Source organism: Ceratotherium simum, chromosome 15 (assembly GCF_057802395.1).
Source record: "Ceratotherium simum simum isolate JZ-2026a chromosome 15, ASM5780239v1, whole genome shotgun sequence".
NCBI classification, from domain to species: domain Eukaryota; kingdom Metazoa; phylum Chordata; class Mammalia; order Perissodactyla; family Rhinocerotidae; genus Ceratotherium; species Ceratotherium simum.
This window is the reverse complement of record NC_141914.1, coordinates 25621393-25647520: the sequence shown is the minus strand read 5'-3', so window position 1 is coordinate 25647520 and position 26128 is coordinate 25621393. Positions and strand designations below refer to the sequence as shown.

Sequence of the window (26128 nt, the reverse complement as noted above, 5' to 3'; positions counted from 1 at the left end):
GTCATAGTTGCACATCCTTCCAGTTGCTGCATGTGGGACGCGGCCTCAGCATGGCTGGAGAAGCGGTGCATCGGTGCAGGCCCGGCATCTGAACCCTGGCTACCAGTAGCAGAATGCGTGCACTTAACCGCTAAGCCACAGGGCCGGCCCAAGGAATAGCCATTCTTATAGCACACTTTGGAGTCTAAAACTCAGCAAAAACACATTCACATGAGATCTTTCATCAATACGGAATTTCTAATCATCCAAGCTTTATGACCCTAATATATTCAATTTTTCATGGCCACACGTGGAATATCTACGGCAGATTTCAGATCCTGTACTGCCCCCTTGTTACCATGCTTTTGGGCTGCTGATGCACATCTCCGTGTGTGCTCAGAACTGTGGAGTGGTGCTCCTTCCTCACCCCACTCTTCTCTTCCCCAGGTATTTTTCTTTCCTAATGATGCCTACTTTATGTTGAAGCCAAATAACTCATCAGTGAAAATGGGAAGCTCACATGAGTTTATAATCCAAATCTAGAATATACTTGAATGTTAATTATACTATATAATTTACAGAGTGACTCTAATATATGCCCAGTTCTTTGAGGATAAGATTATTTCTATCTCACTTTTTGTAGCCTGCTCAGTGGCTCTTCCAGGGTCTGGTACACAGTAAGTGCTTAATAAATGCTTATGGAATAAATGTGTGGTTCCAATGGCAACATGGGGGGAAGATGTCAGAATATCAATGGGTTGAGAGACAGACGAGGGCGGTTTTAGCAATTAAACTCCTAAAACCTTGGGGTCCTGGATAGTCAAGGACAGTATGGAAGCTGAAGAGAGACAGCTCCTTGTCACCCAGGGGTCACCGTCCTTGAGATGCACGGGAGACCTCACTCCCTCTCCACGAGGGATCAATGCAGGACTGGAGAAGACAACCGGAAGGGCAAGCACAGCAAAGGAGGGTTTTATCTTTCATGACCATGGGTTGTTTGTTTGTTTTTTTTTTTTGGTATATTTAAATCCCTGAGAAGTGATTCACCAGCCATCAGATTTAACAAAATCCACTCTCATTTTGCTGTGTGCTTTAGTGATACAGAGAACTTTCAATTATCTCGACTAATGGAATGGAAGCAACGGTACGCATAATCACAATGCCACGTCTATTTGCCTTTGGAAAGTATTATGCGGGCCTTCCCTCAGCAGGTTTGCTTCGTAATGATTAGTTCTGGCTACGGCTAATATTAAAATGAGTTGGCATTTTCCCTGTACAATAGCTGGTAGGAGAGGAGGAGAGACGCGTTTATGGCAGAGGAATCTCACGCAGGGCTTAGTATTTGCCACAGTTAACCACCCACGTGGATAATCTACTTGCAGCAAGTGGGATTTTGAACAGAGCAAAAAGCAAAGAGCGACTATGTGTCCTGGATTTGAATGACCCAGGGGTAGATGCCCCAGCAGAAAGCTGTAGCCAGTGTTATGAAGGGTGTTAACGGAGACAGAACACAGCACTAGGTGTAAGGCAACTGGGGTTCTCCTCTTTGATAGCCCAAGAGAAGCCATATAACCTCTTTGTGTCTCAATTTTCTTATCTATAAAATGTAATGATGACATATGTTCTGCCTGCCTCACAGCTTAACTGTTAGGCCAAAAGAGAGTAGTGGGCACACGGCTTGTAAAAGTACTAAATGCTACGAAAATGCAAAGCACTGATAGACAAGAAATGAAATATTGTTGTCACCACCTTGTCAGGATCTGTCCCTTGCCTTAACTCCTCAGTGCTTGGTGTCTTAGGCTGTGGCTTCTGAAACTTACCCCAGTTAAAAAAAATAGTCACACTTCTTAAGGATCCTGTTCTTCCAGGATAGCTACTTGGAAAATGTCCATGGATCCTAATGAATGGATGCATCCTTTCTCAGGTAATAGTTTCATTTTAACAGGGATATTCCAGCTATAATAGCTTAACCTCCCGGCTCACAAAGTGTGGTCCTTGGACGAGCAGCATCAGCATTACCTGGGAATTTGTTAGAAATGCAAATTCTTGGATCCATCCCAGACCTACTGAATCATAAACTCTGGGAGTGGGGCCCAGCAATCTGTGTATTAACAAGTCTCCAGATGATTCTGACGTATACTCCAGTTTGAAAACCATTGCCTTAGCTCAAAGGAGAAATGGGAAAGTTAGGAACTGGGCTCTGGGACACACTACCAAGAAAATTTTATTTTTCTGAAAGAGGTAGGGGAAGGCTAATGGGACTTTTCAAATCACACTACACAGCTCTGTGTGCATGCGTGTGTGTGTGTGTGTTTGTGTATGTGTGTGTATAAAATGATGACCCAGAACATCACTTTCTCGTGTAGTCTTTTTCCCAACCACCCTACCTAAAAATGCATCCCCACCTCTGGTATGCCTACCTCCCTTGCTGGATTTATTTTCCTTTGTAGCATTTACCACCTTCTATTACGCTGTGTTATTTACTTATGTATTTTGTTCATTGTCTGCCTCTCCAGCTAGAATGTATGCCCCACAAGGACACTCTGTTGTGTTCACTGCTGTACCCCCAGCTCTGAGAACTGTGCCTGGTGCCCGGTGGGCACTCAATAAATATTTGTTGAAGTAATGAATGAATGAATGACTGCTGAACCCGGGAGATAAGAAAATACTGGGGTCAGACCAAAACACAAACACACCTGCAAGCATCCTTATTAGTCAGTGTTGCCACAGCATGGGAGCCTTGCCTCTCTGTTCCTGCTTTGGGCTCTCAAATAAGTCTGTAAACAAGGCTTGGATAAATGCCATCCTCAGGGGTTTGGTTCACTATGCTGTTTGATTATCATTGAAAATGTGCTCTCTGGTTTTTCCCAGGCATGAATAGTGAGAATAGTGAGAATAGAGAACAGTGTACTGATGGATCAACATGTTTATATGGCTAGCTGGGGTTAGGGGCCAGTCTATGGGTGTGCGACAGACTAGAGTGTGACATGGTAGGGAAAAAACAGTCTGAGAATAAAAATGAAGAGTTCTGAGTGCTGGTCCTCATTCTGCCCCTAACTCGCTCTATGGTCTTGGGCAAACTGCTGAGCATTTCTGGGTCTGTTCCATCTGTTGATCTCAATGATCTCCAAGGTCCCTTCCAGTTGTAATTTTATATCCATTCATGAGTTACTTGATTAATGTCTGTCTCCTCTGCTGGTAAGCTCCTTGAGAACAGGGGCTGAGTCTGTATTTGCCCACCTAGTTCATAATGCCCAGCACCTGTAGGCATTCAAATATTTGCTGAGTGAGCAAATCCCTATGAAAACCAAATGGTGACCTCAGCCTCATCAGCCTGTGCTCTACACAACTAAGTCACAGGGACGTGGATGTGAGTTGCAAAGAAGCTGGCCTGGCGGGGATCTCCAACCACAAAAGGAAGAGCAGGACACTGGCTCTGCACCTCTCAGCCCCCAGGCATACAGAAGTTGTACAATTCATTAAAGTGAAGACCATGCATGGGAAGTGTACACGGGAGAGCCCAGGCTAGACACTGGGCCACCAGCCCTAAGGTTTGTAAAAGCATGGGTTGGAGCTCAAAGATCTGAATTTGAATCACAGATCTGCTATTTTCTGGCTGTATAACTTTGTACAAGTTATTTACTTCTCTTAGCTTCAGGGTCTTCACCTGGAAAATGAAGATAGTACTGCCTCTCAGGATGGCTGTGAAGATTAGAGGAGATAATGTTTATCAAGTGCCTTCCCAGCATCTGGTGTGAGAAATGTGCCCAGTAAATGGAACCCTCCTTGTCTGGTTCTGCCTTCTCTTCCCCTTATAAGGTTTCTAACAATGCCTCCTTTCCCCAAGAACTGGCCTCAGTTTGTTACTTGTTCATGGGAGTGCCCTATCCAGTCTCAGCTGTAGGGGGATAAAGATTGGGATAAAAAGTGTTTCTCAAAGTATCTACCTTTGGAAATATATATTTTCTCCATTTGCTTCCAGTTTGCCTAATGAGATTTTGAGATTTGTAACTTGCCATGGCTTGATATCAAAAGGTGCAATTTTGCAAATAAAATTTAACAATTGATTATCATTTGAACCTGCTGAGTCCTATCACTGAACAGAACAAGTTTGAACTTGACTCTCTTTTCATCTGCCTTTGTCTCTCCTTCCACCTTGCTCCCTTGCCCCATCCCTGGTAGAGTGAATTATACCCCTGTTCTTGTCCGGCTCCCTCCACTCCCCACCACACCCCACTCATCTACTATATATGGCCATCTTTATTCTGGAAAACAAATTCTGCTGCTAGGCAACCAGAAGACAAAATTGCTGTGGTTGACATGATTCTTATTAGTGACTGCAATTGCAGTGGTGCCGCCATCATGCCAGATGTATGCTCATCACATCTGTCCCCAGCTAGACAGATCTTTCCAGAAAGCGAGATGGGGTGGATTCTTGGTAGAAAATTAAGGGCCTCAGCACTCAACAGAAAGTATTTATAAATCACTGTATATCAACAGCCTGCTTTAGAATCATTTTATTAGAACACATTCAAGAAAGTGACATACGGAAAAAAGACAGCAGCAATTCTCAGTCATGCAAATGCCCATGTTAAGGTTCTCCATTGGATTTGAATTCAAGTACAAAGACAGTCCTTTCCTGAGCCAGGTGCAATTCCAGAGAATGACACTTTTAATCGAGAGCATGTTTCCTCTGCAAAGTTCAGAACACTGAACAAGTCCCAACCTCACAAGAAGACTGTGAGATACATGGAAATGTAAACTTTCAGGATTCGAGGAACCCTTTACCCAGCCCTCCCCCATAACCCAGCTGGGGGAAGTAAGCCCAACTTCAGGACCTCTTAGAAATAACATTTAGTCTATTGAAAATAAAGCAGTGGGCCTTAAAAAAAATTAGAAAATGAATATATATATATATATGTAATGGAATCACCTTTGCCTCTTGCCTTGGTGTGGGGTTTCCAGGAAACTCCGTGTTAGGGGTTGGGGCTCACTCTTGAGTGTCTTGGAAGCTGGAGGACTTTTTTTATTTTTTAACTTTTTATTATGAAAAATTGCAAACATATACAAAAGTGGAGAGAATGGTATAATGAATGCCCACGTACCCATCATCTAGTCTGAACAATTATCATCATATAGCCAATTTGGTTCATTTATTTCTTCTCCCACTTCCCACCTACCCCCACTCCCAACAGGATAATTTGGAAGCAAATGAAGGCTAGGACGGCGGTCTTTGAATCAGAGACCTCAGGAGTGAATGAGGTTAGGGAGGAGCTAGAAAATTTTGATAAAACCCGGGTAGGCTGAACCAGATAGAATATTTGTTGGGGCAGTGGTTGTTGCCAATATTTGGCACAGCTAGAGTTCACCCTCCTCTTCTCTACCATAAACCATCTTCTTCCTCCTCCCTCTTTCTCATGATGTGGGGGAGGCAGGCTAGATTAGAATGATGGGTTTTTCCAGATTGGCGGCCACTGACAATAGAAGCATTCAACCTGGAGAAAAACTCCAGAGATAAGTATGTCCCTCTAACGAACCTGTCCACTCACAATGCAGACCTCTAGGGCAGCGAGGGCTGGGGCACCTGGTACAAATTCTGCTGATGGGAGCCGGGGGAAGTACATCGGGCCATGGGGCCTCTCACAGGTCCCCACTGTCCCGCCATTTTAGACTTTGGAGAGAAGCTCGGGAACCTCGAGTTGCACCCAGTAGAGAAGGAGGGAGCCCCGAGGGGTGAGCCCATGGCCCAGGTGGGCAGATTTTGCCTGGAACATGTTGCCCTCTGAGCAAAGGCTGCACCCCACACCAGCCCTGCCAGAGCAGTCTCAAGAGAGGTGGGTGATGGGAGTCCAGGTGGGAGGTCCCAGCGGCGGCACGGCTAACCCGGTGAGCTGCAGGGACAAGTCCCAGGCTGTGCGCTAAACGTAAGTGGAGAAAGGATCTCCAGGTCCCAGGTGCCACCGAGGAACAAGGTTGCCATCCTGTTAAGAAAAGGGCCAGGGCTCTGTGATTTGCATATGACTTTGCAAAAATCTGCATGAGATCCTGTAGCCCTTTATAGAAAACAGAATTAAATCATCAGTGCAACCTACTGTATTTCTAGCAACCCAATGCACAGAGTGCAACCTGGCAAATACATAATCATTGTCTTAGAAGAGGAAATGGAGGAAGCAGAGTGCTGGGTAGGACTTTCCTTGGTCTAAAGGTTCAGAAGGAGCCAGCCAGGTCCAGGATCCACATGAGGATTGCTGACTGGCCACTTTTGCTAACTTTGTTAGGGCTAAAATTCATACGCTTTTCCTCACATTAGTTTCCCAATGAGCAGTCCTGCAGTGGCTTCCCAATGTCCCAGACATATAAGCAGGAGTCAAGCCAGGAATAATATAAATAGGGGCACATTAAATAGGAGGTCCTAGTGGCAGTGATCATTAGTGTTTATTTCATACCTTTTTTGTTTTGTTTTGTTTTCTTGTTTCAACTCTTTTAGAGGCCCTATGTCCTACCAAGTCTGGCCATGACATTCATTTGGCAGAAAGAAACTGAGAAAAGATTACCCATTTATGTAGCAGGTCTTTGGCAGTAACAGACTTAAAATTCCTGATTTCAAGTGTTTCCAGGGTCCATGATATGCAGTAATCTGTAATTTTTCCAAGGCATGCGGTTGGTTGGTGCAGGCTGCAAGGTTGACTGAGGGAGCGGATTACTGAGTGACTGAGTGAAAGAGGGAAGGAGCCTGCTACAGACCCAGCTTCCATATTCCAGCGTGGGTGGCTATGCCAACTCTACCGGGCCATCTGAGGCAACGGAATCATTGTTTCTTCAAGCACAATGGCCTCTCAAAGAAAGTCAACTTCTAGTGTAATTGGAGGAGTGAAATATTCTAAAAAACAACAGTGCTTAGCCAAGAGAAAAGTTCAGGATGAATTAAAGAGCATGATTCACATTTAACTGAGGCTCAGCTCATGATGGCAAAGGCTGCCATGCAGAAATGAGAACAACAGTCTGAAACTCTCTAAGAACTCCAGCTGGGCAAAACTGTTCATTCAGGGAGAGAAAACACTTCAGCATCAAGCTGAAATGGTAGTTATCCTGAGCTGTGAGGAAGACGGGGGATACTTAGGATTCAGAAGGAAGCCAGGAGCCGTACACATGATTTGTGAAGGAACTCATGGTGAAGGTACTGGTGACCACAGAGTTCAGCTGTACCAGGGGCTTAAGAATTTTAAATCACATTTTCCTTTCCATAATGTTGTCCCCTAATGTTTATAGATGTGCTATTAGGTCTGTAGAATTTATTTTAGTGGCAAAATTTAATAGTTTTATAAGTGCTGAATTTGACATTCTGCTCTTTATTCAGATATTAAAATTCTAAAGGGGAAAATAGTTTTTAAAAATATTTTTATTGTCATTATTATTAATAGCTCATTTATGTCATTGTTTTTATTGTCATTATTATTAATAGCTATTATGTATTGAGTTTTTAGCATGTGCCAGCCGAAGTGCTGACTGTCTGGTATGAATTGTGGCACCACAACCTTATGGGGTGGGTAACACCACCACCCCCATTTTGCAGACTGAAGCACTGAGAGGTCCTGCCCAGGATCATACAACTGGCAAGTGGAGGGAGTGAGATCTGAACCGAGGTTGGTTTGACTCCAAAGCTGTCCTTCACTACTGTGCTCTGCTGCCTCTTATAAAGGCGTATCCATCTGCTAAATGATATTTGCACAGTTGCATGTTTCTGGACTCCAAAGGTCTTGGAAAGCATCTCTCACATATTTTGAGGATCCATCTTATCCTCGAGGACCTAACTTGAAGTGGTTTGGATCACTTTATTATATATATTTTCATTAGGCTTTGCAGAAATTTTTCACCCCTTTTAAACCTCAAGTTGTGATTGTCTCTGTGCACCTGCAACCTCTGTGCATCTGTCTGATGATGGTTTGATATGTGAGAGATCTAAGAAACAAATGCATGTAGGCAAACCGAACACTTGTTCTCTAAAACCCGGAGAAAATAATACGCATGTATATAGGAGGCCATTATTTTATACAGCCCCTTTGGCATCCTGAATGAGTAGTTAACACCAATGCATAGCTCTTAACTTTAAAAATGACAGCCATTCATGATCTCATTGAGATGACTTTTTAAAAATCTGGCCTGGAGAAAGGAGTTGTGGAAAAAGTTTAAGTGCAAGTGTGAAAAAAAAAGGCCATTAAGTTTTTTTGAAATGCTAATGATTTCTATTATTTAGAAAATAACTCTCAGCGTGGACTTCACATACACGTTCCATATCCAATCACCTTCTACCTTTGGTATTCTGATCAAGTAGGCCAGCATAGGGCCTGGGATTAGCTTTTCAAAATATTTCCCTGGTAATTCTAAGGGTCACCTGGTTTGGAATATTTAGGGCAGAGGCCTTTTCTATGTTCCAATCACTCCATTGCTGGAAAACCTGAGTTTTGCAGCGTTTCAACTACATTTTCATATCTGCCAGCATACATTGTCTAGAAGCACTTGTCTTTGGCATTTTCCATGAGGGGTGAGAATCAGTGAGACCCAGTGGCTTTTATTAACTAGACCTCCTCAGCATTCTTTTTTTGGGGGGAGAGGGGCCTATGTTGCGATTCCCCCATGTCCTCCTTTTCAGGTACGGACCCGTTCATATAAACATATTTGTTTAATATACTGTAGGCCCCATTCTAATACCAAACACTCATAATATGAGCTTTCTGAGCTATAGCATGATGTTCTGTGGTCCCTGGTGCGCAAGACACATCATCGGACATCCAGTGGTATAAAACTAGCCACAAATGGGGAACATATTTATTATAGTATAGATTTATACCTCTTCTTGTTCCACAAAGAATTTGAGGCAACTATTTTGCAAGATATTTTTAAATGCATCTTCAGTTGACTATATGTTCTGGATGTTTTTGTCTGATGGGTTAGGAAACCACTGAGGCGGAGATGTGCCTAGATTACTACTCCCATGGCTAGGACGTGATAAACAGCCTCCTCTAAATTCCTGACTCATGCCATGTGCCGCTAAGCACAGAAGACAGTGAGCGATTGACACATGCAATATATGGAACATGGAATGTTCTTGGTTTTTTGTTTTTTTTTTTGGGTGAGGGAGATTGGCCCTGAGCTAACATCCATGCCCGCCCTCCTCTATTTTGTATGTGGGATGCTGCCACAGCATGGCTTGATGAGTGTTGCATAGGTCCGCGCCTGGGATCCAAAACTGTGAACCCCGGCTCGCTGAAATGGAGCACGTGAACATCATAACTACACCACTGGGCTGGCCCTGGTCTTGGTTTTTTAACTCAGGTGTGTTTCATTCACTTGATCAGGAGGGGGAAATGATAGGGTTTACACCACCTGGGCCAAAATGTTACTTTGTGTGTTTCTGCCTGAATCATCCAACTGTTTTCTTTAATGGACTTGCCCCACAGAAGGTGGTATGCACAGTCGATGTCAGAAAGACCTGGGTTCAAATCTCGGCTCTGCCAATTTCCGGTTATGTGACTCTGGGCAAGTTATTTAACCTCTCTGAGTGACATTTGCCTCATCTGCAAAATGAGGATAATGATACTCACCTTGAATTGTTGTGAGGATCAAAGGAGAGGTTATACATAAAATGCCAGGCTCCTGTTAGGAGTTGAGGAAGAAAGGCAGTTGTTATTGGCAGTTGTTTATGCTCTGGACGGCCTCCTTGCAGGCAGCCTTGTGCTTTTCTGGCCTGCCCAATTATAGCAGGGACTTCTAGGGAAAGGACTGTATCTCTCATTAGACGGAGGGATTTTGTCCTCGGTGGGGACTGTATGTGCTCTGTTTGTGTCCCTCCAATATACACTGGGAACTCTGCAAATACCATATTAACTGGGCCAAAAGAGCCTTTCTCCACCTCAAATTTCAAACTACAGCCCACACTGGAAATTTTCCTTGAGGTAGCCATCAGAATTAAAAGCTGAGATACAGAGTAAAAATATCGAATTGTGCATAGAGAAAAGACAAAAACACCATGAAATGTATTTCCAGTTTAGCTCTTTTTCAAGGATTGGTTTTGTGACCTTCGTATTTGTTCTTTCATGCTTTCTACTTTGCCTGAAGGGTCTCCTTTTGGCTTCTAGCCGTCTGTGGTTGCTGCTCATGCTGACCCAGGGCTCCTCATCCTGAATTCTGTGAGGAGGTTACTGATAAGGGCCAGTTGGCTGAGCGGCATAGTGATGAGCAGGAAGGACTGGGAAGTGGTGCAGAGTTATTCTCTGCTGTGCTCCCTCCCAAGTGACAGGCCGGGCACTCCCCACCTCCAGAACACCACCCCAGTGAAAAGAAATCAGCCACAGCGAGGAAGAGTCAATCTCCCTGTTTTTCCTCTTTCCACTTCTCCCTCTGCTCAAGGAATCCTCTGAGAGAATTATGTAGCTAGTCAGTGTGGGAGAAACATCCTTGAAAACATTTGTTTCATGTAATTTTTTTTGTTCCAAGTTCAGAAAGGTTAGAAATGGCCTCGTTACTAAGAATTCTTATCAGAAGACATTCCCTCTGCCCTCAGACTATGGGAGATGGGGGTGGTGAGGGGATGGAGGAGAGCTGGGTCTTGACCTAACCATGAACCTATCTGAAACCTTACTGCCCATGCAGGGGTAACGCAGTTCCTAAATGGATTCTCTCTGTGCCCTCGCAACCCGGGTTCCAGTGTCCCCACGCTGAGCCACTCTGGAAACCCCTCCCTCTGGAAAACCAAACTTGAAACATGTCTGCTTTCTGTCTCTCCCACTGTATATCTCTTCACAAAATCTCTTCATGAATTTGAAAGTATATTTCAAGCTTTTCTTCACCTTTTCCACACTTCTCTAAACAGCTAAGTTTGGGGGGAAACCTTGATGAACTTACTGTCCCCTTGTCACCCCCAACCCCCCAATCCCCTGAATGTTCCTTCTCTTTCCTTTCACTGTCCAAAGCTCATGACCTTCACAACCAAACAAAGTTGCCAATTCCTCAGCTCACAACCTTGGTCCATCCTGCACATCAGCCCAGTTCACTCTCTGGTCATTTTCTCTCATCTCGAGATCCTGGGGAGAAGCTAATCATTCTATTCCCTACTAGGCACCTGCTTGTCCCCTTGTCCCTGGTTCATGCAGAGGGTTGACCTCAGCAACCATCTAATAATTGTGTTCCTTCCTGTCCTTTAAAAATAACATCTATTGGGTTTTTTGTTAATAAAAGTAATTTGTCTTATCACAAAGAATTTGGAAAAAGCCACCATCCAGAAATAACCACTATTTACATTTTGGTGTATTTCCTTCATATATACATACATGCATACATATATGTATATACATATATATGTATATATGCATACATAAGCACAAACACGCACATATATACACATACACATTCCTTTTTATGTTTAACAGAAAAATTAGTCTTTCATATTTAGAGGAGAAAGGAAGACCCCAAGCATGTGGGAAAGAAAAGTAACCCCAGGCTGCAGCTCCGGGAGGCTCTTCACCTGTGCCAGCCACAGCCATGAGCTTTTGGAGCACATGACTCACTGATTTATAATGTCATGGGCCTGACGGCCATGAAACATATCCAAGATATCCCTGCTTCCCAAACCACATAGATGAGTACTCCTTGGAGCATATATGGGAAACACCTTCAGAGACACACACAAATTTGTAAATATACACAAACGGAAGTTATACACATAAAACATATCATTCAAACAAGTATTTTCTGAGCATGTCTAACTCTCTCTCAGTGCACTGCAGATAAGAGGTGTGACACGTGAGCCTCATCTTCACCGATCTCGGGGTTCAGTTGCTGAGACAAAAACTAACCCGTGGGAAACAACAGCAAACTGGAAGAAGACGCTGCCTCACAAAGCACTGAAGGAAGGAACTCCAGAAATCATTCTAATAATGAAGAAGAGGTGTTCTAACAACATTCTTGCCGAGGCCAGAAATGGAGGACAGAGAAATAATTTTGGAGACACGGTGATGCAGTATAGGTGAGTAGACAAAGGCGATTATGATTTGAAAGATCCTCATACTTTAGTGAAGATAATGACACATATCTACCAGATAACATATGTTAGAGGACAGGTTTGCAGGTAGCAAGGGAACCAGGGGAGGGGCAGGATGAGGGGGAGGGGCTTGTTTATCAGGAAGCTCTAGGTCCTAGAGAATGTTACTGTGGTTTGGGGGACATGCTTCTCCTCTTGAAGCTCCCAGGGATGGACTTTATATATCATACAAAAATATAAAGCCAGGCTGAGTAATGTGCAATCACTGTGATGACTCAGTGGAATGTTATTTCAGGAAGAGGATAGAGAACGAAGGAGAGCCAAGATGGCTTAGGGGTCAAGTTGTGGATGGGGGTCTTAGACAAGGAGGAGATCTGGGAGACAGTAGAGGATGAGTTTAGTTTCAGTTCTGCTGAGTAGATGCAGTGAGTCATCCAAGCGCAGTTATGTCGTTGACAGCTGGAAATATGGTACTGGACCCAAGGGTGAAAGACAAGGGCCAGAAATAGAGATCTTTCAACTCATTGTGAAGGGTGCAGCTTTATGCTAAGCAATGTGGCAAATACTAAAACATACAATGTTTGCCCTGGATGTTAATGATATTTGAATTTTTTGAGGAGGGGGCAATATTAGTATAGGTGGTTCAGAGATGGTGGCAAGGAACTAACGTGGAGAAGTAGTGAGCATTTCCACAAAGGAGGCATGAGTTAGGCTGGCGGTGAGGGGTGGGCCGGATGTGACAAGGCAAAGTCAGTGGGCATTCGAGGGGATGGAAGTAGGAGGAGGAAAGTGTGACATGGGTGGGGGTATCTGAGTGTCATTATTTACTATGAGCCAGGAGACAGTAAAGATATAAGCATCATTGAGACCAAGACACGATCGTCAAGGAACTCACAATGTAACACAGGAAGAAAGACATACAGGCCACCAGCTATTTGATAAGTGCAATTAGGTTGAAACATATAAACTGTCAAGAGTCAACCATTTTGGATACACAAAAATGGCAGTTTCATATGACTCAATCTAATGTAGGTGCATTACAGTGTGTATAACAGATAAGGGTCTCTAAAGGATCATGTGTAGAAGGGAAAACTATACACAGGACTTTAGAGATGGGCCTGTACTTTATCTTTAGTAAATGTGCTACGGAAGGCTTTTAACAGACACATGAGATGTTGAAAGAAACATTTTAGGAAGATGAATCTGGTGTCAGTAGAAAAGATAAAATGTAGGGGCAAAATCCCAGAAAGCAGAGAGGCCATTTAGGGGGTGACTGAAAGAATTTAAGCAAAGGGTAACCAAGGCCTGCCCAGGGGGTGTGACCAATTTCAAGGGAATTGTTCTCAGGACTTGGTAACAGACTGGCTATGAGGGAATATGCCAAAAATGAGTCCACAAATAAAACCTGGGTATCTGGGAAAATCATGTTGTTCTGCCCCAAAGGGTGAAGCCAAACCAGGTTACTGGTTTGAGAGAAAAAGGAAATCATTTTTTGATGTTGGGACTCAGGGAAAGCCAGACATTGAATTGGAAACGCCCGGCAGCAACAGTGCTCATTATGTCGCCATTTGGTTCTTGTATTTCCCTGTCGGCTTTCTGGTTCCACGGTAGAATTTAGCTTTTCTGAGGGTGGGGCCTCGCCTGCTTTGTGTCATGGCTGATTCTCCCTCCTGGAACAGTGCCCGGCATGTAGTAGGTGCTCAAAAAAACATGTTGAGTGAATGAATAAATGAATATGAAACCACCGTTAGGAGTAAAGCCACTTCAGAGATAGACTCCTTGAATTTTTGTCATGGATATTGGAATTGAAGCAACCAAAACTACTGTTGAAGGTGGCAGGGGATCTAAAGAAGAACCAGGAGTAGAAGTTCAAGCGCAGATCTCACTGGGAGCACGAGGTAACAAATAGGTGTTAGAAGGCAGAGGGACAAGAGGAGAAAGAGAAGAGGTGTTGAATTGATATACTGCAGATGGGCACAAAGGATGAGATCCAGAGCATTGTGGACAGGTTTTCTTAGACTCTGTCTGAGTCTAGAGAAGGAAGGAGAGAAGAAAAGGACAGTGATGCATCAAGGTGACGATAAAAGGAATTCTGTAACCCTCAGTGTTTCTTGAGTGCTCCTCAATCAAGTCTAAATTCCTTTGAATGGTGCCCAGCATCTGCCATGATCTGACCTAACCGATCATTCCAGTCTTATTTCCCACAGCTCACCTCATGACCCTCAACTTCAACCAGGCACATCTACTTTGCATGCCCCAAACTTACCCTATATTTTCCTTACTCCCTTACCCTGCTCTTGCTGTTTAGTCCATTTAGAATGACTTTCCTCCCCATGCCCAACATCAGTGCTGCCTGGATAAATTCTACCCACTTGGTAAAGTCTATTGCTGAAACTTCTCTATCTTCCCGAACTAGAATTTTGATTTTCTTAATTATATTTGGTCCCAATTTCTAGATCTCTCTCTTACCCACAATGCCAAACACATTAGCTTGTGTTTATTTGTTCTTCATTTAACAAATATTTACCACGTACCTTCTATGAATCAGTACTTTGTTGGATTGATGATGCAGTAGGGGTATTAAACAGATATATCTCTGTCCTCATGGACTTAGAGTCTGGTGGAGGAGGCAATCACATAACCACACAGATGTTTATATGATTACTAATGGTGATAGGTACCAAGAAATAACAGTACAGAGTTCTGTGAGAGATATGACTTGTGGAGGAGACTTGGTTAGAGGGTCAAAATAGGCTAAGATCAGAAAGAAGAGAGAGCAAAAGAGGTGGACTGTAGCATAGGAAGAGAAAGAATTTTCCAGGGAGAGGAAACAAAGGCCCAGCACAAAGGCCCTGGGATGGGTCCAGATCACGCAGCCCTCAGAGGTCATGTTGAGGATATTCATATTCATCCTAAGAGCAAGGGGATGCCTTTGAAGGGTTTGAAGCCATAGAGTGATGTGGAGCGGTTGCATTTAAAAAGATCACTTTGGCTGCAGAGTGAAGAAGAGCCTGGAGGGAGATAGGAGTGAATGTCTGGGGACCAGATAGGAGGCTCCTTCACAGGCCACATGTGACAGGACAGTGGCTCAGACTACAGTGGATTCTACAGATGCTCAATAAATGCCAGAGGACTGCAGTATTAGTTTTTTGGAGACAATCACTAGAATTGAAAAAAGTTGAGTTTCACCTTTACAAGTCATTCCACTAACATGAACCACAGTCAACCTAACCTCAGCTCTCCAGAACCCTTGGGAAATGTGCCTGTCAGGATAATCAAGTTTTCTGGATAACTAAAGGTAAACACCAACATTTTTTCTCCCCATTTTAACCATTTTTATGAATATCTTTGACTTCTTAAGCAGAGTACACTGAATATCATTTCCCCTTCTGTTGACAATTAAAAACACCAATATGAGTAAAAATTGTGGTGGAGTGCAAAATACAAGGATGTCCTCAGACATGCCTGGTCACACAGCACTCTGGTACCTTCACTAATTAGAAGCAAACTTTGGAGTGTTAATGCCTCCATCAGCTTCTGCTTTCAGAGGTTTTCTGCTCCCTCTCTTGCTGTCAGTAGCTCAGCCTTTGTGGCTATTTGTGTGTCTGTACAGAAGTAACTTTCTCCTCTTCTAATTTACTTATGGGCTAAGTAACTAAATGGCCAAGATAGTAAGAATTACATATAAAACTGGGATTGAAGAAGCTTTCCTGTGAACATAGATGCTTGGTTTTGCTACGTAAAGACCTTCTTCCTGGGTCTTGACTCTGTTTGTCAGACAGCTAAGTTCCAAATCCAACGTATTTATCACCTTTTTTTTTTTTTTGTGAGGAAGACTGGCTCTGAGCTAACATCCACTGCCAATCCTCCTATTTTTGCTAAGGAACATTAGCTAGCCCTGCGCTAACGTCTGTGCCCACCTTCCCCTATTTTGTATGTGGGACACTGCCACAGCATGGCTTGATGAGCGGTGCGTAGGTCCACGCCCAGGATCTGAACCTGCGAAGCCTGGGCTGTGAAAGCAGAACACGTGAACTTAACCTGTGTGCTACTGGGCCGGCCCCCATTATCATCATTTTTTCTAACACATTTCATCGCTTTAGCTGTGTTACCTGTCACATAATGTATAGAGTAAAATGCGACAGACAGATACATTTTAAGAAGTCAACTAGTTCTTACTCTTTCATTAAAATAGAGGTATACTTAGGGATTGACGGAAACCTGATTTATACATAAAGTTTCCATACTAGTACACTATTCTGTGGAGAGATAAATGGTGAGTTATATTTTAAAATACTAAATGTAAGAAATGTCTCACATGTCGCATCATATGAGCCTCTAAATTACAAATATGTTGCCTTCAAAATGTCAAAGTAGATATTTATCAGGACACAATAAAGAGAGTGAGAAGAGTAGCCACAGAGCGAGAGCAGATACTTAAAACATGTATAACCAACAAAGCACTAATATCCAGAATATATGAAGAAGTCCTAAAAATGAATGAGAAAAAAACCCAGCCAATTCACTAGACATCTGAGCAAAAGGCTTGAACAGAGCCATCATAAAAGAGAAAATCCAAAGGCCCAATAAGGATATGAAAAGGTGTTCCACCTCACTAATAATCAGGGAAATGCAAATCAAAACCATAAGCAGATATTACTACATACCCACCAGATCTGCAAAAATTTTGAAGTCTGACAATATCAAGTGTAGGTGAGGATATATACTGGTAGGAATGTAAATTTGGCATTAGCATTTTGAAAAATAGTTCACATCATCTAGCAAAGTTGAAGATATGTAGATACATATCCTATTACCTAGGAATTTCTTTCTTTGTTTCACCTAGCAATTTCACTCCTAGCTTTACATGCTAGAGAAACTCAAGTACATGTGCACAAGGATACATATACAAGAATATTCATGCAGCATTGTTCACAATAGCCCCACATATCCCATGTATAGAATGGATAAATAAATTGTGGTATATTTATATGCTGGAATACTATACAACAATGAAAATGAATGAACAACTATATACAACAGCATGGATAAATTCCATAAAAATAAGTGTTGAGTGACAGAAGACACACACACACACACACACACACACACACCAACCACACAGTATGATTCTAGTCATATAAAATTTAAAAACAGCCACATTGAAACGATATTGTTTAGGGATACATACATAGGAGGTAAAATTATAAAGAAAAGTTAGGATGTTATTATTATGAATGTCAGGAAAATGGTCACTTCTAGGGGAAAAGGACAGGGTTGTGACCGGGGAGGGGCACACAAGGGGCCTCTGGAAACCTGGCAATGACCTGCTTCATGAAGTGCATAGTTATTACACATATGCTCATTTTATAATTATCCATTCAATTGCTTAGTAGCTTTAATGCGTTTTTAGCATATATATTTTACATTTAATTTATTTTTAAAGTTTAATATAAACCAGATATTTATAATTAGGAATGCATTTTATCCATAGAAATAAGAGTATAAATAACAGTTAATCAGATAAGTCTATAACTCTCATTAGGTAACAGTATAGATTAAATACTGTACATTTCAATAAAATAACAGAAAATAATATAGTTATAACATTATCAGTTAAATAAAACATACAAGAGCCATAATGAATAAAGATTACTTTTAGAGTATCTGATATCAGATTGAAAAGATAAAAAACATTGATGATACACTAGATTGCAAGACTGTGGGGAAACTGGTGCTCATACACAGCTGGAAGGAGTGTAGACTGGTCCAGCATCTATAGAGGGTGATTTGACAACATCTATCAAAATTTAAAATGCAGGTTCCCTTTGATGTAGTAATTCTACTTCTAGGAATTTGTCTATTAATATACTCACAACTCACAAGTGTGAGAAACTATATCTGTACAAGAATTACATACAGCCTTGTTTGTAATGGCAAAAGATTGGAAACACCCCATACATCCATCAGTAGAGGACTAGTTAAATAAATTATGGTACTGTAAGAAGTGGAATACCATATAGCCATTAAAAAGAATGAAGCAGCTCTACATTTCCTGCTATGAAACTCCCTGGATTTGTTATGTGGAGAAAGTGTAAAACAGTATTTACTGTATGCTACTATTTGTTTAAACATTCTTTAAAGAATAAATAAGTGTATGTGAGGCTCTATATTTTTAAATAATATCTCTAGAAGAATACCTACACTTTGAACTATAGGTATGTCTTATTGCTTCAAAAGTTCATTTTAAAAATCTTGAGTGCATGTTTAAGGAAAAACAGGTTTAATTAGATGTTTATGAGGAACTATAAGAAGGTTTTGGTAAATATTCTAAGGGAACTTTTGAATAGTTCCTATCAGAGCTAACAGTCCATTTAAAAAAAAAAAGTCTAATTCTACACTGAAATAAAATACTGGATACAGATGTATCAGTAGCACTGCTCTTTTACATATCGTCCATGATTAGAATAATTATTTTGGGATCAAAATTGATACAAAGGAGGAGAAACAGAAAGGAAGATGAACTTCAAGGCCAAGCTGGAATTTCCCTTCTGGTGTAAAAGCCTTCCCTGGTTCCCAGGTTAAGTTTGTTGTTGGAAGTGGGTATACTTCCATTATAAAACGTAACATTTGTATGGTAAGTATGTATCTCATCTGACACATTCATCTTTGTAATTTCTCTGATGCCTAGCACAGCAACTGGCATAACGGAAGTGCTAAGTACAACTGTCTTGTTTCATAAATACATGTAACACGTATATAACCACTCTATTTGGTATCATACATAAGACACTTAGGGGTAATAACTCAGACGAATGGGACAAGGACCAAGATTGTTCTTATATATCCTGAATCTCCGTGGTATCTGGTCATCAGTGGACACTCAACAAAATTATGTTGAATAAATGAATGAATTCAGTATATCAATATACTTGAAATAATTTTCTATTCTGCCTCTAACTAATTTCATTCTTCTCCATTAATGGATTTTTCTGCTTGGTCATGTGTTAATGGTAGTGCCTACTTGTTTGCCCTTTAAATAACAACCAGTTTAGTAGTTTGGACTTTATAGGCCCCTGTTAAAGTATTGTCTTAAATTTAAATGTTAGAGAACATATGCTAAAAATCTTTCTCTTTGGGGATTTTTCAAGAAATTTTTCATGAATGCAATAAAGGTTCTTAATAGCCTGTGTGTAAAGAGGCATAAAAGTCGTGACTGTTCTTGTTTTGGGAGGTTGTGGGGTACAGTGGGGAGAGGAAGGAGTTTAACAAACTATTTTCCCCACTCCTTATCCCCTCACATCCCTTTTTTCAGAAAAATTCTCATTTTAAAGAACAATTTTCATCTGATATTCCTAGCTGTTTTATGATAGAAGAAATTTAAAAATACTTGGAGGTTATGTGAACACTTCCTAATCTTTCCTCTTTGTCTAGAATATCTACCTGCCATGAATGTAACCTTCCCTAATCAGGAATCTGCTGACTGCAACCATAGCCGAAAGATGACAGTGGGGGGAAATCTAGCATTCTAGTTAGAAATGGTTATGAATCAGGGAATTAAAAATTCAGGGACTACCATTAAGAACTCCCAAATGGTCTTTTTAAAAGAATTGCTGAGTTCTTTTTAAAATAAAAGCTGCAATGGTGTCAGTCACAGAGACATATGTGGAGGTAGAAGTCAAAAAAAAAAAAAGAAGTTCCAATGCATTCCAAACGCCAGAAAATTGAGCATATTTAGGCTAACATCAGCACTACAGAGAAAGGTGTAAGCAGGCCACCAGGTTGCTTGGTCTGTTTTGTTCACTGCCATCTCCTCTGTGTCTAGAATAGTGCCTGCCATGGAGTAGGAGCTCCATAAACGGTTGATGAATTAATAAACGAGATAACAAGATAGCATACATCGAAATCCTGAGGAAAAGAAAAGACAATGAATGTTTAACATCCTCTAGTGCTCACTTAGTCAGTCATCCACATGTAAGTGAGCAACAGCAAAGAGTAAGTGAAACTTTTTAAACCCCGTTCCTGCAGCTGAGAGGACACCAGCCAGCAGGAGACGGACGTGGTAAAATATAGAGCCTGTTTTTTTTTCCCTTCAGTACGTCACAAAGGTGAGAGAGGAGTATAATAAGCCCTTGCAGTTGGTACAGGGCAAAGAGCAATGTATACAGGAGCTCTCACTAAGCATTTCACAGCCAGCATCAACAGGGTTCACGCAGATCAGAGGAACAGCTCTCCTCTGTATACATGTATACATCTCTCTGCATCTAGTAATTTCAAAAGAACCAATTAAAGCATAAAAAAAAAAAGATACTAGATGAACGTTCTGAACTAGGAAGACTCAACTTTAAACCCTTACATATGGGGAGGCTGAAAATTGACTATAAGCCCTAACAGAAGGAAGTGACCACTCTACGCAATCAAGGCCAGGTCCACGTGGACCACAGCAGGAGAACAGAAAGACTGATTAGCAGTGATAGGGTCTGGTTGAAACTAGGGCGTGGACATCTGTAGTGGGTCCAGTCTGCACAGTTCTGCCTCTTCTTCCAGCAGTTTTCTCTCCACGGGAAGAGCTACCAGGGCAGAGGCAGGCTTCTCCCCTTGGTGGGCATCTGCTACTTAGTGCCCCTGGGAGAGGCTCTGAGCCAAAGTCACATCCTCACTGTGGCTCCTTGTAGAAGGCCACCATGGAGGACATTCAAACTTGTTTCTTTTGACAAGGCCCTGCTTTCTGGCAACAGATTCACATCATCTCACCCTAATGCCACAAATCCTTAGATCCACCATCCCCATTACCCAGCTACCACATTACACTGGTCGTGGCAGACAGGTGGCCAGTAGCCATCAGCAGAGGAAGTGACACTAAGCTGCCAGGCAGGTAAAACCCAAGCAAGCATTTTCAATCTAAGCTCAAGATCAAGAAACAGGGTAGGGCCGGCCCGGTGGCTTAGCAGTTAAGTGCACATGCTCTGCTACTGGCGGCCGGGGTTCGGATCCCGGGCGTGCACCGGCGCACCGCTTCTCCGGCCATGCTGAGGCCACGTCCCACATACAGCAACTAGAAGGATGTGCAACTATGACATACAACTATCTACTGGGGCTTTGGGGAAGAAAAAAAGGAGGAGGATTGACAATAGATGTTAGCTCAGAGCTGGTCTTCCTTAGCAAAAAGAGGAGGATTAGCATGGATGTTAGCTCAGGGCTGATCTCCCTCACAAAAAAAAAAAAAAAAAACAACTAACTTAAGAAACAGGGTAATATCTACCCACTTGTCTATCCAACAGGCTTTTTCCAAGAATCCTATGTTATGGCCACAGGTAGCATATGTCACATTTTACAGCATAGCACAGCTAAAGCAAAGCCACCACTTCAAAGCCACCGTCACCTGCCCCATCCACTCTAGCCTCACTGCTTTGGCTCCAGACCTTCATTTCTAGTAACATTTCTGCTTGAAGTTTCTAAGAGTTAATTTGCATACCCCCCAGGAGAGCTTACCTCTAGATACCATACTCTTGGTGTCACTTCTAGTCACCCAGGAGCTCAACTTCTTAAGAACAATATTTCCCACCACCTGCTTCCCCCAACCATTAGCTTTATTAAGAGAATCAGTCATTCTGTTCTGCACTAAAACAACTTTTTAACTGACACAAAAGGAAAAAAGGGTAAGTGATATGCCAAGAGGTCTGTGCGGAATACGCCAGTAAAATCCTTGCCCTGAGAGCTGCCACTTCTCTCCCTGCCTACAGCCTCCAAGTCTTGCTCTGCCCTCCCCGCCCTCCATCTGTGCCATCTCCCCTTCTCATGTCCCTTGTCCCCAGCAGAACACATCCGGTGGGAGGCGTACTCACTTGGGTCTTGTTTGCCTTGGACTGTCCCCAGCTAATCCACTTTAACATCTTGGCTTGCTCTCAAATTTGCTTTCTCCTTCCACCAAAATTGTTAAAAATAGCATTTACATTTGTGCTGGGCTGCGGCGGGACTGAGCCCGTTCCGGAGACTCAGCACTCCCAGGCGGCTTGGAGGCGGGGATCTGTCTTGCCACATCTTGGTGCTCACTGCCAAGCTCTCAGAGCCCAACCAGGAGTTTGCCTTGAGAGGCTTGAAGACTGTCTGGGGCAGAATCACACCCCCACCAAGGCCGCCATATGAGTCACAAGTACTTCGTATCAAAGTCTGTGATAGGCATTAATACTGGAGGAGTTTTCTTTCCTTTTCACCATGCGCCAGCCCTGGAGACACAGGACGGGGCTATAGAACCACTGTGTAATTTACTTTGGGTCACTATGGATTTGCAGGGGCTGGGGCAAGGTGGTGCACAGGCAGTTGAAGAAGGGGGTAACAACAGTGTCTGTTTTTTGCTACAAGGTTCTGAAGCTGAATTATTAGCGTTACTACGAAAGTACTAAGTTTTTAATCCAATTTAACAGGCAGGAGCTTGACTTGGGTTTGAGTCTTAGCTCTGCCATTAATTGGCTTTGTGACTCTGAGCAAGTCATTTGTTCCTTTTAAACAGGATGAAGGCAGAGGGCTAGATGATTTCTAAAGTTCCTTTCTTCCCTAAGCGTCTATGTTTCCAAATTCCAAACTCACCCTGATTCAAATCTGGCCTCTGGCTACCCCTGCAACTATCACATGTAGATCTAATCTACCAGCAAATCACCTTTTGCAGGTTCCCTATGTCTCTAACAGACACCTGGGCAATGCCGCCCCTGGAAACACAGAGATTTGTGCAGGCTCTGTGCTCTGAGCACCACGAGAGCACTTCTGAGGTTTCCCGCCAACTGCCTGTGTGCAGCAAACTACTCACTGGCTGATGTATTGTATGAAATGTATTCACTTTTCCAGATGATTGGCAACTTTAAAGATGGGTTTCTCAAGGGAGGTTTTCAAGCTATGGAGTATAAACCAAAATATTAAGTAAAACAATGCTGTCAGGAGAGATTTTGCCCCATGAACCCAGGTTATATTTTTCAGCAAAGTTATTTCATACCCTTCGGTGGTACGCAACAGCTGGAAGCCAGTCATTTATTTGAGCAACTTTTCATTTCCAGGAAAACCGGTGACCTCAACTCCTTGCACTTTATCAATTTGTTTTGAAAAGCCAGCACCTTTGTACTGTGCTGAACGTGGCTCAGGAGAGGAGAGACTTGTGCTTCTGAGGAGGCGACAGAGCAGCCACAGAGGAGAGCTTCCAGCGTCCCGAAGACCAGGAAATCCTCTGCTTTTGTTGACCACTGCTGCCATCACCCCCTCCTCCAGCCACCTGCCCACCACAGGTCAAAGTAACAAAGGAACGATACGAGGAAAAAAGTTATTTTCAAATTTAGTCCTGGACTTGGATTATTCAGAAAACTGGAAAAAAAAAAATCACAATTTGGGCTTAAAACTTTAAAGTGGAGATGGCATTTTTCCTACTTTGGCGTGACCACCAAGTCCTTGAGAAAAACCAGATGGCCTCTATCTAGGATTTGTACAGCGACTCTAACCCACCGTCCTGTCGGGCGCAGGGTGGGACCAAGACTCCAGGTTATGTAGTTTATCAAGTCCAAGTTCAGCTTTCAGATATATCCATGCCAAGCCCTGGTAACAGGAAGCACAATTATATCCTCTTCTCAGGTATTTATTTAAGGATTAGAAGAAAGTGTTGTATTACTGGATAGGAGGCAACATCAATCTCTCCCTATAAAAAAATATTTTAGGGCCCTCAAGCCCCACTGAGACCAAGGGCAGAGAAACAGACGTGCTGAGGAATCTGTCTTGGAGACCCACCACATTTTCTCTGGCTTTTAATATACTGCATTTAACGGGCTGGACCTCCACTGGGTGGTTCACCTGCTCGGGCACCACAGCTAAATGTAACACACTGTCACAATCACACTCTGGAGACTCAAGCTTGGATGGGCCATCTTGATGGTTTTTAAGAATTTGTCAAGAGAAAAATATTACCTCATGTGAAGTGATAGAATTTTTATTAGTCCCAACACTGCTGAGTCTCCACATCTCCAGATACTTGGTTTTCTCTTCAGTGGCAAAACCCAGTGATCTGTGGGCCCTTAAAACTCCCGGGAGCAATTCATCCATTTTCTTGCATGGGAGTGCCCTGCGGTCACCCGGACAGCGACCTATTGCATGTCTCCTCTGCCCCAGACATTCTTTCATACAGGATCTTGGCTAGTCCTTCAAAATACCGGGAAGCAGAAATCACTGCCTTCACTGTATAGATGAGGAGACTGAGGCACGAAATGATTAAAGGATGCACTTATGGTCACGCAGCTAGTAAATAATTGGGGATTGAAATCTATGCCTGATCTAAAAACTCATCCCCTTCCTACTACATCCCCTTTTCTCCCTGCAGTAGACACTTTGCACCCCACCCAGATCCCCTTTCCCACCAGGGCACCCATGCCCCAGCTCTTGTCCCTGGTGCCTGCTAACAGCTCACAGCTGACACAGAAGGCCGGCCTCCTTGCCTCGAGATGGGTAAACTCTGGGTGCAACTCATGCTGCAGAGCTCCAGAAGGGATCAGACTGAGTTAGACTCCAGCTGAAACCATGTGCATATCTGCCTTAGCTCATTTCCCACTGGGTCCTGCCCTTCTCCTGAGAACACACCCTCTATAAATTACATGCACAGGACTCTCAGTCTCAGACTCTGCTTCTAGGGAAATGGAACCAGGATGCTCCTTCCTCCCTTCCCACACTCCCCCAAGTAGTCCTATCCTATCCCTATTCTTTGGGGGCTTTTTTCTATCTATGAGCCTATTTAAATGAAGAGATTCTATTTTTTCCCCCCTTGGTCATCTGTCCCCCTAATGCTAATCTCTACAGGGGAAATAACTTCTTACATCTAATTCAAGTTCTTCCAATTGCAACAAGAGCCCACTTTTCCTTAGAAGACAAACTGAGTAGCCTTTCATCTCTGATGCTATTAGCAGGAGACCAGGGACACCATCCTTTCTCTTTCTGGTTGTTTGCCTTTCCTCCCTACAAGAAAGCTAGAGGACTGCAGAGCCTTGTTTTGTTCATTGCTGTACTCCCAGCATGGAGAACAGCACCTGCTATGGAGTAAGAAGGGTCTCAACACAGTGCATGAATGAAGAGAGATGGAATAGGCCAGTGCGGGGACTAAGACCTCATCAATGCAGGGGCCTGGCCCTTGTCAGTGTGTTAAAGCAGGGGCTGGGCCCTCATCAATGCACCAAAGCAGGGGCTGGGCCCTCATCAATGCACCAGTGCAGGGGCCTGGCCCTTATCAATGTGCTAAAGCAGGGGCTGGGCCCTCATCAATACACCAGTGCAGGGGCCTGGCCCTTATCAATGCACCAGTGCAGGGGCCTGGCCCTTATCAATGCACCAGTGCAGGGGCCCAGCCCTCATCAATGTGCCAGTGAGGGGCTGGGCCTCCTCTGACTATAGCCCTTGCACTAGCAGCCTGCTCTGTGCTCCCACAGTATAGGCATCAGGATTACCAGGTTTTGATAAACCAGATGAGGCCCTATGGAATTCTGTTCCCAGAAGGCTCCTGCAGCCAGGCTGCCCGGCCCCTTGTTACAGGCATCATGATACTGCAGTGAGTGACACAATGTGACACAGGAATCTTTTGACTTTCCCCTTAGTTGGGCCCTCACCATCTCTAAACCCAGCCTTCCCTCCCAATCAGAAAACAAAATTTTGGTCATGACCCACTACATTGGTTTGACAGTCCAGAGTTTAAAAACCATTGAGTTAGATCCTGAACTCTCCAGGCTTCTCCAGACATTCTCCTGTTCCCCTGCAGCATGTTGCCATTATCAGCCCACCTTATATCTTATATCACAATAGCTTGTTATTGAAATTCCTCATTCAAATCACAGTCAGCCCTGGGATGCTCTGGCAGAGTTCTTTCCCTTATAATTTTTGCAGAGAGGGGCACCTGCAACTCAATCTCACTTCAGCCTCACTGTCTCCAGCTAGCCTGGACCTGTCTAGAAATTCAGTGAGTTGTGAATGCAGCGTATCCCTACTAGGATGGGTCTGTGATGGTCAATCCAATAAGCGTTTACTAAGCATCTCTAGCCCACACAGACTAAATGGTAAATACATACACAGGACCATCACTGTGCAGAGGGCCATTTC

General features: G+C 43.1%; 1 protein-coding gene across 6 annotated transcripts in view; it reads right to left on the bottom strand.

Annotated features, from left to right (window-relative positions):
- The window catches only part of KALRN (kalirin RhoGEF kinase), a 633526-nt gene that overhangs the window by 175232 nt on the left and 432166 nt on the right, over positions 1 to 26128 (bottom strand). For 2 of the 6 annotated variants that reach the window (XM_087439724.1, XM_087439725.1), the window contains exon 34: positions 4488 to 5960. The exons of the other annotated variants lie outside the window; for them this stretch is intronic. In XM_087439724.1, the coding sequence (XP_087295850.1) occupies positions 5898 to 5960 (63 nt within the window). In that variant the 3' untranslated portion in view covers positions 4488 to 5897. Of the gene's footprint in view, positions 1 to 4487; positions 5961 to 26128 lie in introns of those variants that run through there. 6 annotated transcript variants of the gene reach the window in all.